The sequence below is a fragment of the Sander lucioperca genome, chromosome 14 (assembly GCF_008315115.2).
Source record: "Sander lucioperca isolate FBNREF2018 chromosome 14, SLUC_FBN_1.2, whole genome shotgun sequence".
Taxonomy (NCBI): Eukaryota; Metazoa; Chordata; class Actinopteri; order Perciformes; family Percidae; genus Sander; species Sander lucioperca.
In genome coordinates, this window is record NC_050186.1 from 6,614,198 (window position 1) to 6,630,740 (window position 16,543).

Genomic DNA, 16,543 nt, shown 5'->3' on the forward strand with positions numbered 1-16,543 from the left:
ATGTTTTTTACAGTGTGTTCAGGGGACAGGCAGCTAGCAAATAGTGAAGAGATGTTTGCTGTATGTGACGAAAAATGTTGTAGCCTAAAAAACACGTCACATCACTTAGAGCACCTTTAAGTAGCTCCCCCTTTTTGGTTTGTTCTTTGTTTGATTTTTTTGCTTAGGTAATTCTTTCATGTACATTGACAACATTTGTATTGTATATACGCATGTATGTTATTTTCCCCAACGTGAGTTTTTTTTTTTTTTGTCAATAATAAAAAATACAAATAAAAAATAAAACACAGTGGAGAGTGACACATCCATCTCATAATATACAATCTTCGCTGCTGCACCGCACAACGCCCTTCAGTTCCGCCCAAAAGGGAAATGACGCCGAGGCAGAAAATGGCGTCCGGAAAGCCCGTGGACCGCTGTGGTATGTTTGTTACCCGTTTAATTTAGAGCCGAGTCGGGGGTCTCTTCGTCTGGCATATGGACGATAACATGGCAGTGCACCGCTGCCGCCCGCTTTCTTGATTCCGGAATCGAACCCGCAACTTCATGTCCGAAGGCGCCAGAGCTGCCTGGTCGAAGAGGGGTTGTGGGGATTCGCACCGCCGAGGTGAGACGGCTGGATTTTAGCGGCTAAGCTAAAAGATGTTACCCCAGTTTAGCAGAGTCGTATCCCCGCCGTAGCTCCTGTCACCACCACTGAGAGTCGTGACAGTTAATTTAGCTGCTCAGGTCTGTAGCTGTGGCGTAAATTACGATATATTTACACCTTAGACATTATTAGCCAGCATCACCGCCTTCATCTTCGGGTACCAGAGCTGTACGTGCACCGTTATGTGTGTAGCCTTTGTTTTGGGGTACTTATCTTAGCATGTAAGGTCTCTGTAATATACTTGTCGCTGTTGTTATGACAACTAAAGAAGGTAACTTAACAGAAGCTAGCTTCTCTGACACAGTGTATGTAAAGTTAGTAAACAGTTAGCCGTTATTTTTCTATTTTAAAAGCGATGGAAGCCCATTTTCACCAATGTGATTTAAAAAAAATCCTGTAATTCATTATATTGACTTAGTATCTTAAAATAATGAGATAGTATCTCACTATTGACTTAGTAACCCCAAAATAATGAGAAACTTTCTCAAAATAATGACTCCGATATCACAACAATGAGAAAAGTTCACATATTATAGACTTTGCTTCTCAAAATAATGAGAAACTATCTCAATAATGAGTTAGTATCTCAACAATGACTTAGTAACCCCAAAATAATGACTCTGAATATCACAATAATGAGAAAAGTTCACATAATATAGACTTTGTATCTCAAAATAATGAGTTAGTATCTCAATATTGAGTTAGTATCTCAATAATGAGTTAGTATCTCAAAATAATCAGAAACTTTCTCAAAATAATAATCTCAGTCGTCCTGAGGAACAAGGAAAAGAAAAACATTTCTTTGTATATTTTGGAAATCCATCAATGTATGACATGTGTTTCTATAGACTGTCCTGACTGTATGTGCCTTGAAATAGTTTGAGCTCACTGGTTGCTACTTGCAATCCCCTGAGTTGTTTGTGGCACATTTTGAATTATTATCTCCTCTTCTCGTCTCCTCTGTTAGAACCAGGGAAACATAAACACAGGAAATGCGAGCGGCCCCTTAACGCTCAGCCGTCAAAGCCTGTGATTGTTCGCCCGGGCTCCAAAAGGTAAGATTTTTCACTCTGCAACACTGCATGTTAAAGCGTAACTCTCGCCAAAATGCAACCTAGGGTCTTTTTGTGAATGTACCCGAGTCAAACTTTCGTTTAAAAGCATATTTAGGACGGAAACGCCACTTCCAGTCCTAGGGGCACTACTATGATCGCATCAAAATCACTATTTTTAAAACACTAAGAAGGCTCGACACAACATGAGACTTTGCTCCAAGTATCACCAGGGGCTCTACACATGAACTCAGCATTGAGAACATTGTTTGTGTACCCAGAGTTTACTGAAAGAGGTTTTAACAACTCACTGTAGCTGTTGGTTTTTCCGCTCACTGTCCATCTCGCCAGTCAAAAACAATCGATCTCCGAATGCCACGTAACAGGGAGGAGAGTAAAGATGGAAAGCTCCTAAAGCTCAGTTCCATATAAATGCACGGATTATTTGTTGTTTTGTCGTCAGTGAAAAACAATATTGACCTCGTAGTTGAAAAAGGAGCCTCATATAAAAATGACATTTACTCCTATGGAGTCCGTTCATTCGCACTCAGAAATCGACACTTTCTGACTGGCGAGATGGTGGCGAGCGGAAAAACCAACAGCTACAGTGAGTTGTTAAAACCTCTCTTTTTAGTAAACTCCGTGAACACAAACAATGTTCTCCATGCTGAGTTCATGTGTAGAGCCCCTGGTGATACTTGGAGCAAAGTCTCATGTTGTGTCGAGCCTTCTTAGTGTTTTAAAAATGTTGATTTTGATGCGATCATAGTAGTGCCCCTAGCACTCCCATTCAAAAGGACATTTGACCGAAAACGAGAATACGGTAAATCTTAAAAGTGGCGCTTCCGTCCTAAATATGCTTTTAAACGAAAGTTTGACTCGGTTACATTCACAAAAAGACCCTAGGTTGCATTTTGGCGAGAGTTACGCTTTAAACCTAAACTCAGGCAAACCCCTTTCTGTCACTATTAACTCAGCATCCATCTCACACATCATTCCTCTCTGTCTTCGTCCTGACCACCCGGCACCGATTCTTTGTATTTTGGACTGGCAGGGTAGACGAACAGTTTAAGGTTCGAGGTCTTTGTCGACACAGTGCTAATGACTGATGTTATGTAGCTAAGCGTTTTTGTGCCCAGGGATGAGGGTCCACAGAGTATAACATCGATCCTGTCACCAGTTAAAGTAAAGTTTAAAAAGTAACCTATTCATTAAAAGTCACTATTATTGAAAGGTTATTGTTGGTCTTATTAAGTTTGACCCACATTAGTACAGTGTTTGTTTTCATATTCCTTCCTACATCTATTGTCTTCATATCCCTTTTTCCCAAAGTGGCCAGTTGGAAATAGTTTGGTTGTTGGATAATTCCACATTTATTAAACGCATTTTTCATAGTTTTGCCCATGATTCCTGTTGGTTATGATAACATTGCCCCAACCAAAGTCAATTTCAAGTCAAAGTGATAGCGGAGGTCTGGGAACTCGGTGACATTACTCCAACTAAGTCTGACAGGGGAAACCACACAAGCAAGTCAGGCTACATCTACACTGCTACGTTTTGGTTTAAAAAGCAATATGTTTTGCTACGTTTACGCCTCGCATCAGCACTACTCCGGCGTTTTTCGAGAACCCTAAAACGGAGACATTTGGAAACACTGCTCCCCCCTTTTTGGTTTGAAAACTCCGGGGTTGCTTTGTAGTCTGGACGGACACAAACGGAGATCTTTGGAAACCACGACGCACGTCAGTCATTGTTATCGGTTAGGTAGCTTACAGACCTTTCAGTAACTGTTCCACCTCGTCCTCGCTCCAAGCTAATAAATCCCTGCTCCTACTTTTCGCCATCTTTGTTCTTTCTCCAAAGTATTTTCTGTATTTTCAACTTATACATCCAACTTTTAACTAGACATCAGGGATGCACCGAATCCAGATTTTTGGGGTTCGACCGAATACCGAATCCACTGGTTAAGATTCTGCCGAAACCGAATGAATACCGAATCCTCCTCCCATCCTCAGTCCATTAACACAGTAAACACATTAATGAAGTAAACAGTGACTGTCCTTCCTTTGCTGTACCTGAAGTTGCTGCATTCTGGCTGCTGTCTGTAGATTCCTTCATGCACAACTCGTATTCTTCCGGATGTTTCATACCAGATGTTGTAACAGCGGTGATGTTGTGTATAGTTTAGAGTCCTCGCCACCACCAGACTAATCAGCATTGTAGATTGAACATGTAGCTGGACTTGAATGTCCTTCTTTTGACTGAAAGTACTGCCAAACTACACTTTTTCTGCTCACGAGTTCCATTTTCACTTTCTCACAGCCTACTGCATTGAACGCTCCACCTACGTAAACACCTTCCCGTAGTCAACGGCGCCGTCATTACGTCAACCAGCCTAGCGCAAGCGTAGGGTTCGGTTCGGTGGAAAAAAAATTCTCAGGTTCGGCAGAAACCGAACCCCGTCAAAAAGCCCAATATTCGGCCGAACCGGAAGCCAATTCCTGGATTTGGATCCCTAATTTTCAACTTATACATCCATGATTTTTAACCACAGAGTACCGTCAGACAATCTGCTATCTGTTAATATGGACGGAGATTAGTTCTGCTACTGGAGCTAAAACTCCACACTTGTGTGGACGGAGATGTTTTTTTTTGTTTCAAAACGCTGTTCAAAAATGAAAACGTAGTAATGTTGACAAACCAACAGTTTATCCAGATGATCTAAACCACTTTACTTGGAGGTAAAACCGAAAGCGAGTGTGACTGAAATGCCAGTTATAATCCCTCATTAATCAAACTGTGATTGATGGATGTTTACAATGGACCGTTTGGGTGATCATTGAACCTTTCACCTTTGTTTTCTCTTCCAAATAAGTGTAACCTGGAGGTTTGTTGGCAGCCTCTGACTGCCTGTGTTTCTTTACTTCAGTGTTCCCGGAGCTCAGTCATCAACTTGTTGAGTACAGTGTTATTATTGCCAAGTTATAAAAAAAACTGCATTCATTCTTTAAACCTAACTTCATATCATACATTCATTTGAATATATAGACCGGGCAAGTAGCTGTAATGAACTTTCCTGCAGTCAACCCAATTTTTGCCACAGTATGAGAAGAGAAGAGACTGCCTACGTGCATTCTTGTGTCCACATACTTTAGACCAAAGATATTTAACATTCACAGAAGTCCTTTTTTATGGCTTTTTCTAAATTGCAGTTTGCAGACGTTCATGTTTTAATGTGGTGGTTGTGTTGGCTTTGTCGTCCAGGTGATTGACGCTCAGAAAAGGGACATTGTTAGCATCTACTGGACACAAGGGGCACTGTCCTCTGATTGGCTCGGACAACCCCCTCTGACATGCCCGTGGCCAATCAGAGGTGAGTGTGCTGTGTGTGTATGTGTGTGTTTTCCTTTGCATTGTTAATGAGTGACTGTGAGTTTATGAAGGTGTGCAGATAATGTGTGTGTGTGTGTTTTCTACTTTCTTACACTCTTACACTTGTGTGCAGAAGTAAAGTTGTATGTGTGTTTATGTTGTTACTTTTTTTGTCCTTGTGACGTGTGTGTACAACTGTGTCTTCATGCTGAAGAAATTGGATGAGGATGCAGGATTTCCTTTCTTTATCTTTACCAACCTCACTGCAGTTGCATTGAAGTCGGTTATTTCCCCAGTGTGTCAGCGCAGGCGCGCAGACACACACACACACACACACACACACACACACACACAGTGAAAGAGTAACGGCTTGTTAGGATGCAGCAGCTAAAGTGCTGAGCTTTTCATGCTGAACGTCCTATTGAATGCCCTTCCAGTGCCAGACTTACTTTATTCAGCAGCGCACACACAAACATAATCTTTAGCTTGGAAAGACTGCAGAATTTATTTTTGAATAAATGTAGTTCCTCCCTGCTTTATGTTGGTGCACCTAACATCTGTAGCCAAGTTGTGATGGAAGTTGTTATGGCCTGTCTGTTCTAACGCTCTGGGATTTATACTTCACCCTGTCTCCGTCCCCCACTTGCTCCTGCACTTTGCTCCCGCCATGCCTCCAGGTGTGTTATGTCGGCGGCAGATGTGGAGGTGTACCTGTCCCAGGTGCACGATGGGAGTGTGTCGTCGGGCTTCCGGGCGCTGTACGAGGAGCGTCTGCTGCTGGATGTCACGCTGTTGATAGAGGAGCACCACTTCCAGGTACACAAATAAAGCTCAAAATGTGTGTTGCTTTTAAATGCATAACCCTCATTCGAGGCTGTATGCTACACATCACGTTCCTTAAGTCAAAGATCTGCTCATAAAATTTGTTACAGGACGAATGTTGAGAATATGAACTCCCATCATGGTAGAAAATCGTCTTTGCAACTGTAAAATAACAACAAAAAATAACTTTTATTCCCACAGAAAGAGGTCTCTTCCATGTAAACTCCATACAAGGCAGGGCTCTTTAATGGAAACACATTTTCTCTTTCAAAATAAAATGTGTTTTTGGTTACTTTACAGCCACATAGTACATCGCTAAGAATATTTTCTACCACCCCTTAAGTCTGTATTTTTAACATGCTTACTATAAAAATGTTTATGGGCAGATCTGTGAAAATAAATGACCAGATTTCACGAGATAGATCCATGCAGGATGCAAAGTATATGGCTCTGAATCAGGGCTAGGGGTTTCATTGCAGTGTGGAGAGAACAGGTAAAAAGTCTTAACTAGAAAAACGTTGGCCTCAGCGAGCAACATTGCTGCACTCTCTTTCATATAAACGTGTGTCCTCCCTGCGTGTCCGTTCTCCTACAGGCCCACAAGGCGCTTCTGGCCACCCAGAGCGACTACTTCCGGGTCATGTTCACAGCCGACATGAGGGAGAGGGACCAGGACAAGATCCACATGAAGGGGCTAACAGCCGCTGGGTTCGGCCACATTCTCCGCTTCATGTACTACGGCTCACTGGAGCTCAGCATGCCCACCGTCCAGGAGATCCTTCAGGTAACGCCGTACACCCACTGACATTCTTTCTGCGCTGGTTCTTGCTAGAGCCCGACCGATAAAGGATTTTTAAGGCCGATATTAATACAAATATTTGGTGATTTTAAAAATCCAGAAACGCGTAACAAAACATAAACAGATTTCCCTAACATTAGTTCTGTGTAGTTACGAGTCCTCACTAAAATAATATGATAATGCTTCTTGCAACATAGTATAACCAGAATTGATGAAAGACCGAGACAGGAGCAGCATTTATTACTTTCTCATTATCATAACCGGCTCTCATGCATAGCTCCTCTTGTTTCCTCCTCGTCCTCCGCTCTCTTCCTGTCCCGGCAGGCGGCCATGTACGTCCAGCTGACGGAGGCGGTGGAGTTCTGCTGCTCCTTCCTGCTGGCCAAGATCTGTCTGGAGAACTGTGCCGAGGTCATGCGCCTCCTGGAGGACTTCAGCGTGGGCGTGGAGGGAGTCCAGGAGCAACTCGACAACTTCCTGCTTGACAACTTTGTCCCCCTCATGAGCCGACCCGACTTCCTGTCCTACCTCAGCCTCGAGAGACTGCAGGTTAGTTTGTTTTGGTTTGCTTAGCGCAAAAGAAAAGATCGAACTATGAATACAGTTACATTCTAATTTTATATATATATAATATATAATAGTTTGTTTTTTTTCTGACCGATGGCATGCCCAAGTTCACCGTCCAGGACACTCTGACATACTTTTGCGTCCGTGAATAATGAATTGCAATTAAGTTTTAGGTCATTTCATGGTTGCAACCCGCCACAAAACGAAGAAGAAGAAGTTGTAGTTCATTTCCGCCCAGTATTTCCGCTCTGTTTGCACACACGGCGGGTGTCAACGAAGACAGATGGAAGTGGACGAACGAGGAGACGAGAGACTTTTTGAATTTAATTTACGAGCAAAATATAACGCTGGCGTTCCCACACCACAGGCCGCCTCCGTTGTCGTCGGGCATTTACGTGCATTTGCATCATCATAGCAATGTGTTGATAGCGTCATCGTTTTCTTATTATAGCTTGACATGTCGCTATCAGCTGGCACATAAGCACTATTACAACTTGTGCAATATTGATCATTTGTTGGTAGATGGCGCGATCCATTTTGTCTCGCAAAAGTTAGCTTGAATGTTGTGCGATTCAGTGCGAAAATGAATGGAAACGCCTTAAAATGTCTCAAATCAATTCGATATACCAATTTGATCGCAAAACAGCATGTGACGTCATTACGCACAGGTTTTTATTCGCTTTAAAGCCGTTGGATGGAAACACACTTTCACCAGCTTTATTCGCATGAATTTTTTTACCGAACTTCAGATAATTCGATTGATGAGTGGATGGAAACTTGGCTAGTGACAACCAATGAAAATCAGTCTTTTTCTGTCTTTCTTTCTCTGAACCAGGCATACCTGAACAGTGACGCTCTGAGTCGCTTCCCTGAAATCGAGCTGTATGAAGCTGTCCAGTCGTGGCTGCGACACGACCGGCGGCGCTGGCGACACACGGACACCATCGTGCAGTCCATCCGCTTCTGCCTCATGACTCCTGCCAACATCTTCGAGAAGGTGCGTGCTTGCTTCCTCCTCAGACGGCCCAAGGTAATATAGTTCTGCGGTTTCTTTTTTCATTACTGATGTTGCCGCTGGTGTCCTCCTCCTTTCCTCTTCTTCGTCACAGGTGAAGACGTCAGAGTTTTACCGTTACTCCAGGCAGCTGAGGCAGGAAGTGGATCAGGCGCTCAGCTACTTCCACGATGTCAACCAGCAGCCTCTGGTGGAGACGCGCTCCAACCGCATCCGCTCCGTCCGCCCGCAGACCGCCGTCTTCAGGGGAATGATCGGCCACAGTATGGTCAACAGCAAGATCCTTCTCCTGCAGCGGCCAAAGGTGTCCGCACGTTTGTCTGCCTACGAGGGCATGTGTGACTGTTTTTGGTGTTTTGTACCTGGAGTTGATCCGAACCCGATACCACTATCGGAAAAGCCTCCGATACCGCCTAACGTGCTGGTATCGTTATCGGCGAGTAGGCGAGTATATGCACAGATCCGATACCACGTAATTTAGCCTCAAGTTATTTTTAAACTTAAAAGTAGTTTTATTTATGTTCTTTTTCTGTTAGGACTGAATGTCAAAGTAGGTTAAAAGAGTGAAAGTATTTTGGCTTTCATTCTTTGTGACCTGACCCAACCCTGAATACAATATACAGCTGTTTAAAAATTACAATATATATTAGGGCTGCAAGTAACGATTATTTCATAGTCGATTAATCTGTCGAGTGTTTTCTCAATTAATGGATTAGTTGTTGGGTCTATAAAATGGTGAAAAATGTGGATAAGTGTTTCCCAAAAGTCCAAGATGACGTCCTCAAATGTCTATCTGATCGGTACTCTGTATCGGCCAATTTGCAAGTTCAGGTATCGGAATCGCTATCAGGAAGACAGTGGTGTAGTCTACGTGATACGCCGTTATACGCAGTATACCCACTAAGAAAGCTCCAGGATTTCCATATACCCACTTAAAAATGCCAAACAAGATACTTTCCATTATATTTTTGATATATTTTGAATTTTCATCTGTGTTTTTCTTCTTCGCATTGGCTAAATAAGAGTATTTCCACCGTAAAGTGGTGCATAAAAGTGTATCCGAATGCAGGAAATGAAGTCTTTGACGCTGAAAATAATCGTGGGGGAGGACACCCAGACCCCCCCACTATGATATGCCCCTCCTCTCCCAAAGGCAGATTCTGGCCCATATTTATATGCCAATATATTAATATACAGTACAGTATACCCACTACAATACATTAGACTACACCACTGCAGGAAGAGAAATGGTATTGGAACACCTCTATTTGTACCAGCACTAGTATTAAATAATAATTTCAAACTATTTCCAGCTTAACTCTTTACGCAGCACAACTTTGATCTGTTAAAATGATGTTAAGTCAGCGTGTGTCTCCGGTTCAGTGAGCTGTGTTTTATTCCCTCAGGTTTGGTGGGAGCTGGAGGGGCCTCAGGTGCCGCTGCGACCGGACTGCCTGGCAATCGTTAACAACTTTGCCTTCCTGTTGGGTGGAGAGGAGCTGGGGCCCGACGGGGAGTTTCACGCCTCCTCCAAAGTCTACCGCTATGACCCTCGACAGAACTCCTGGCTACGCATGGCTGACATGTCTGTGCCCAGGTCAGAGGAGTCGAAGCTCTGGGTCATGCACGTTGCGTGCTCTGATCCTTTCTGTAATGTTTTGTCATGTGAGGGAAAAAAAAAAAAAAAAATCTTCCTTGGTTCATTGTCACATTATGTTAATTCCAAGGTGATTTTTGCAGACTCTCGCAGACTCCTTGGCAACTTTGTCATCATGAATTATTAATGTATCGATGCATATTCATGGTGTTTGTTGTCTGCAGGTCAGAGTTTGCTGTTGGCGTCATCGGCAAGTTTATTTACGCCGTAGCGGGCCGCACGCGAGACGAGACCTTCTATTCCACAGAGCGCTACGACATCACAGAGGACCGCTGGGAGTTCGTGGACCCGTATCCCGTGAACAAGTACGGTCACGAGGGGACGGTCCTCAGCGGTAAACTGTACATCACCGGCGGCATCACCTCCTCCTCCACCTCCAAACAGGTGTGTGTGTTTGACCCCGGGCGGGAGGCCGGGGGAGGAGGGAGCTCGAGCGGCTCGGACGCACACAGGACACGCGCCGGCCGCGGCCCGCTGCTGCCCGGCACCCACGCCAGCTGCTGGGAGAACAAATCCAAAATGAACTACGCCCGTTGCTTCCACAAGATGATCTCTCACAACGGGAAGCTGTACGTGTTCGGAGGGGTGTGCGTGATCCTGCGGGCGTCCTTCGAGTCGCAGGGCTGCCCGTCCACCGAGGTGTACGACCCGGACACCGACGAGTGGACCATCCTCGCCTCCATGCCCATCGGGCGCAGCGGCCATGGCGTGGCGGTGTTGGACAGGCAGATCATGGTGCTGGGCGGCCTGTGTTACAACGGCCACTACAGTGACTCCATCCTCACCTTCGACCCCGACGAAAACAAGTGGAAGGAGGACGAGTATCCCAGGATGCCTTGCAAACTGGACGGTCTGCAGGTGTGCAGTCTGCACTTCCCAGAGTATGTGCTGGAGCACGTCAGACGCTGCAGCTGAGGTCTGCTCCACAACGAGCCTCCTTTTTTTTTTTTTTTTTTTTTTTTTTTTCTTTTATAGAAACGGGACTGAAGTTTCCCGCTGGGAGATCTGGCGTTTACACGCGGGAGACTCTTCTGATGCGCAGGCTTTTAAAACTGGAGACCAGCACTTACCTTCAGGTGAGGAAAAGACGGCGCAGGCCATAGATCTGCTGTTCTTAACGAAGCCAATGGAAGCGTGACGTGGGCGAGATGTGACGCGCGTCGGCTCGGACATTTTCAGATTTAGCTTTCTCAGAAAATTACAGAAAAAAAGTGTCTGTGGGGAGAAAAAAAAAAAAGTTTAAATCTGCTGGTTTATGTTTGGACTGTGGTCAGTTTCTTAATCTACTACTCGCCTACTGTATTTAGGCTGTCCAGTCAGGCTTTTATTGCAGAAACGCACTGGAAGCGTCCGATTCATGCCTTTTACACGGGGAGCTTTTTTATTTATTTATTTTAATTTCACCAGTCGAACAAACCTGCATCTCAAATCCTGTCTGAATCAGGTGTCTCAGCCTGCACCCGATGATCTATTTAAAGGCAAAAAAACATCCTGTATATCGAGTTGCTCTTGAGAAATAGGTTAGCGAAAGCCTAAGGCTCTTTCATACGATGAAAAAATGCCCTATACGATGTATAACAGCAAGTTGAAGCATACAATCAGGTATATAAACACTATATAAACTGTAGTGTAGCTCATTTTATAGCCTGTCACGCTGTAGAGACACAACTCCGACCACGTCGTTACAGATGCTGCTAATGCTTCGACCAGCATCAACTGTCAGATTTATTCATTCATAAACTCGCTTCCAGTGCGTTCCAGCTTTTAGTCCTTATTCTGCTCTTTACTCCCAGATATCCACCAAACTGTTGTCATGTTCATATAGCGTCACCCGTGTCTTTCTCTGCCCCCCTCTCCTTCCTCTGAACACGTGAGAGCTGAATTCATAACACTACAAGGTACACGAGGACTCACCCTTCATTCAGCGATGATTTCATGATGATGGTGGCAGGTATTTTTTTGCACAGGAAGGAAAGATCTTTCTCTCAGAGCAGCTCTGTATCCGTCTAGTCACTGGCAGTGCTTTACCTCCACGCATCTACATTCCCTGCACTTTATTATTATTATCATTATTGTTGTTATTACTGGTTGTTATTGTGGCATTTGGGTGTAAATGCCGTCGAAGCAGCTGCAGTATTACAACCTGCTGTGATGTTACAGACATTTGGCAGTGTCTGAAATGAACCTGGCTGATGATGAAGAGTCAAGATGAACTGAAAATGTGCACACCATGAAATATGCAGCTAGTTAGAATATTTAAGAAACATTGGGCCTCATGCAGGAACATTTTTGTATTGTTATACGACTTTTTTTCTCTTCGTACGAGTGTTCCCAGTCGAATTCAGCACACTCTGAACTGGTCAAAGTTCTCGTAAATTGCTCGTTTCAGCCTGATGAACGCCGCCTGTCGATGAAGATGATCAACGGCCCTAAAATTGCCCAATAAGGCTGCCTGCTCCGCTCCGTTTGGGAACATTTTTAGGAATGAATCCTCCCCACAAAGTGTAAAAATAGGATCCTCACACTGCAGAGCTTCAAGTCCTGCTGTTGCAAACGAGTCAACACATTTAGCAGTGTCAGTGTTGTGTTATTAATTAAAGGACGTGAAGCGATTAGCAAAATCTGATGAGCACAGCTGTTCACGCTGTGTGATCGGAGCAGAGATGCAAGGTGCTAAATAATGTCTTTTCTTTCTTTCTAAAGAGACGCGACAATGTCTTGGCCTGCGGTAGGTGATGTTACACTGTCAGGTGATTTCTCAGAGGATGATCCTAGACAGAGACACCTGCAATAAAAGACCCTTAAAGAGGCAGCTGTTAGAGCCAGAGACGTTTCCAACAGTTACTGAAATATATACGTTGCTGTGCTGAAATAGAAATCAAATAAATAGCCTATCAGTAAATTGGCAGCCATGATTATGGTGTAGCGCTGGGCGATATGACTATATATATATATATATATATATATATATATCTCTAAAACGATATAAAAATGTCTATTGTGTATATTTTTCTATATGGTTTCTATCGCAATGTCGAAAAAACCAGCGGCCGAACTGCGCTCCGTCATTTGGACGGCGCTTTATGTTCTGATTCTTGCATGTTTTGTTCATTTTGCACTAAAGTTCTTGCTAAAATTCTTGCTTCTTCGAACATGCTTAGTTTTTTTAATTTGTCAAGGGTTTAATTCACACAGGAGTTTACAAAAATAGGCTTTGCCATGTCATTTCATAGTGTGTGTGTGAGACTGTATTTGTGGGGTCCAAAAAACGGGGAATACAGTATACTTGTGGGGTCCTGACAGCTTTGTGGGGCCAAAATGCTGGACCCCACAAGGTTAAAGGTCTGTTTGAGGGTTAAGACTTGGTTTTAGGATTAGGGTTAGAATTAGGTTATGGTTAGGGTGAGGGTAAGGGTTAAGGTTAGGCATTTAGTGGTGATGGTTAAGGTTAGGGTAAGGGGCTAGGGAATGCATTATGTCAATGACGGGTCCCCACAAAGATAGTGACACAATAGTGTGTGTGTGTGTGTGTAATAAGATACAGAGACAGAGCGCATCGCATCATACTCTGAAAGCCACGCCCACCGGAGGGGAAAACAACTCTGCGCCAACCCAGAACTAAGTATTTTATAAGCTGCCGAACCGGAAAAAGAAGAATACAGATACAGATGTGAGGAATCAGCAGAGAGAATGGGAAGACTGTAAGATCATGACAGAAATATAGTTTGCCTAAAACTGACATTTGGATATTTGACTTGGTAACAAAATGCTTCCTGCACACGTCACGTCGGCCATATCGTTAGGTTAGACCTATATCGGGATAAAAGGTTTTGGCCATATCGCCCAGCCCAGGGTTTGCCTTAGTTATACATCTCGTTTTTGTTAATTTCAGTATCATATTAAAACTCCAAATGTATTCAGATGAATGCGTTATGATTTAGGGTGTGTGTGTGTGTGTCCCCTGTGGAGAGTCTGTACTCGTACGAGAAGTCTGGACTTCTTTTCGTGGGTTTCTTTTTTTTTTTTTTTATAAAGGTACACCGTGTAGGAATTTCTCCCATCTAGCGGTGAAATTGTATGTTGCATTCAAGTGACATAGTGCTCTCTAGCGCCTCGCTTTTTCAAATGCGTGTTGCAGCTACGGTAGCCGTTACGTACCAAGAAGCTATGACGACATGTCTTCCAATTTTCCACCTTTTTTTTGGCGACGAGGATTCCTTCTCCTGTGGCTCGGCATAAGTACGATCCTCCATTATGAACTAAAATGCAGCGCTGGCTTTTAAACTTTGCCGAGGCGGTGACAAGCGCCTCTCACTGATCTCCTTCTCCGTCTCAGCTGGTTTCAGTCACGTGACGCTGGCTCTGAACGAAAACGCGTTGTGGATTATGTTCCTCTCAGCCATTAGAGTTTTTCAAAACGACATGGAAGCCTCCTTGGACTTGCCCGTCCGATGTAAATACAGATAAGAAATTCTTCGCTTACGAGGATAAGTCAGATCATTGGCAGAGGTCATTTTACACCAATGAGGACATATTTATGAATAAAGACATTGATTTTAGCTAATAAAATACTTCAAACACTACACAGTGTACGTTTGACCTCGCTCGTACGTGGCCCTTGAGAACAAATCCTTTCATAAAACTGGTTCTTGCGTGAGGCTCATTGTTTATTTAGCTGTAAATCTGTCCGACACATTTCATGTTTGTCGTGAACAAAACCAGCTTCAGTGTATTTAGACTTTAAGCTCATGTCCAACCTGTAGTGCTCAGTATAACCAAGACTTTCAGCTGCGAAGAACTCAACAAAAATAAACAACCAGCCAGTGTTTTTCAGAAGATTATCACCAGTATGTCCACCAAAGCTGAACTTTTACCAGCCTTTCTCAGTCCACTGTGTTGATCTCAGACACTGAAATGTCACCTGGAGTGCTTTGGTCGTATCAGAAGAGTTATTCAGCAAAACGTCCGTTGTCATAATTATGTACTGTAAAGCTTACGCAGCCCAGCACGCCTTGGTCCTGCAGCCCAGCACGCCCCTCTCGATCACCAGCCCCATGTTCCTGATATTTATTTTCCCTTTTTTTATTTCTATTTTTTTAATGAGCCAACTGTGAAAAAAGGGCTAGACACACTGATGCAGTTCTGTCCGCCAGCCGTGTATTTAAGTTATTTATTTTCTGAAGTGTTGCTTTCACCGAGCTATGCAGTAACAGCTGTAGGGTTATTTATTACAAGAATGTCATTGTGAATCGTGTTTTCAAATTGTACTTTTGTCTACTTTTCCTCGTCTCCCGTTCGTCTGTCCTGTCCCCCCCCCCCCCCCTCCCAGAAGCGCTGCATGTGGCTAATGAACGGATGCTGTGAGAGCGCTCTTTCTTCCAGTGTGAACGGACCACAAGGGTTTATAAGATCAGCAAGCCGATAGTCAAAAGTATTTCAAAATGTAGCTGGGTCTTAACAGATGAACAGGTACAATTTGAAGGAGGGTACTGGTGTCATTTTAAAGTTACGGTGCCAGGGTTCAACAATAAGGGTTTCCCGATGGCCCGGGGCAAGTTAAACGCCACTTTGGGCAAGTAAATATAACAACCTACTCGCCCGTTCGGGCATCATCGTATCATAATCATTTGAATTAAATGTGCTGTCGGCCAATCAAGAAATGAGTTGGCGCTTGGTGCTTTTGACATTTTTTTTCAAAAACTTTTTACTTTTTTTTTTTTTTTTTTACGTTTTTGTTTACATTTTGATGTTTTTTATGGGTTTTTTTTATTACACTTTTTGACATATTTTTTTTCCAGATGTTTGACATTCTTTTCTTCACGCTTTTTTGGGCGGGTTTTATTTTCAAACTTTTTTTTCTACATTTTTTCACCTGAATTTGTTTGATTGGGTCCAGTAAAAAAATGACCTGACCGGATAAGTGAAAAAAAAACAACAACCCCTAAGCGTTGAACCCTAGGTGCGTTTATTACCGTCTCCACCAACTTTTGCAAAATGTTCATTGACTAAATGTTAAATTTACAGGTTTTTCATCATACAAATTTGTTTGTAGGTCGCATGTTTTTTTTTTAAGAATCGGACATGAAAACACTCCGGTATCATCCTTTTAATTCACTGTTCTCTTTGTATCAGCGATGTCCCTGCTGTTCACACACACCTCTCGAGTCCTGAGCCGCAGCTTTACAGTGTTCATGTGATTCCACTGCGGTTTGTCTTTTTTTGGGGGGGATAAATCTTCAACACATTTTCCAAGTTTAACGTCCTCCTCAGCAGTGAGAAGTTGTGAGTTAAACTGTGGACTTCATAACGCATCTATGTTTTCAAAGGGGGGAAATGTTTTCAGAAGATACAGTAAATGCAGGAGGGCTGCGACTAATGATAATTATATCAATGTATCGTTTAGTCAATTAAATATCAAATAATTGTGAAAAATGATTTCCCAGAGACCAAAGTGGCGTCTTAAAATGTCTCGTTTTGTTCGACCATCAGTCAAGAAACTCCAAGATCTATTATTTACTATCCTATAAGACAAAGAAAAGCAGCAAAATCCTCAGATTTTAGGAGCTGGAATCAGAAAATGTTTTGGTATTGTCGCTTGAAAAATGTCTTG

The 16,543-nt window shown here is 43.3% G+C and overlaps 1 protein-coding gene across 3 annotated transcripts; it reads left to right on the forward strand.

Annotated features, from left to right (window-relative positions):
- Positions 1 to 352: 352 nt before the first annotated feature.
- Positions 353 to 15,699, forward strand: klhl15 (kelch-like family member 15). Of its 3 annotated transcripts, XR_004102549.2 has the most exons (11): positions 353 to 607; positions 1,617 to 1,704; positions 5,751 to 5,889; positions 6,491 to 6,679; positions 7,019 to 7,243; positions 8,097 to 8,258; positions 8,371 to 8,580; positions 9,683 to 9,873; positions 10,098 to 10,849; positions 10,909 to 11,884; positions 15,263 to 15,699. XR_004102549.2 is itself a non-coding variant. In XM_031285167.2 (10 exons), the coding sequence occupies exons 1-9, from the start codon at positions 547 to 549 to the stop codon at positions 10,846 to 10,848; spliced, it is 2,016 nt and encodes a 671-aa protein (XP_031141027.1). In that variant the 5' UTR covers positions 353 to 546; the 3' UTR covers position 10,849; positions 10,909 to 13,132. The 3 variants fall into 3 exon arrangements, 2 of the variants coding, with proteins under 2 accessions (XP_031141027.1, XP_035847603.1); XM_031285167.2 differs by lacking the exon at positions 15,263 to 15,699 and having other exon boundaries at positions 10,909 to 13,132; XM_035991710.1 differs by lacking the exons at positions 10,909 to 11,884; positions 15,263 to 15,699 and adding an exon at positions 4,966 to 5,074 and having other exon boundaries at positions 354 to 607; positions 10,098 to 10,848.
- Positions 15,700 to 16,543: the final 844 nt, after the last annotated feature.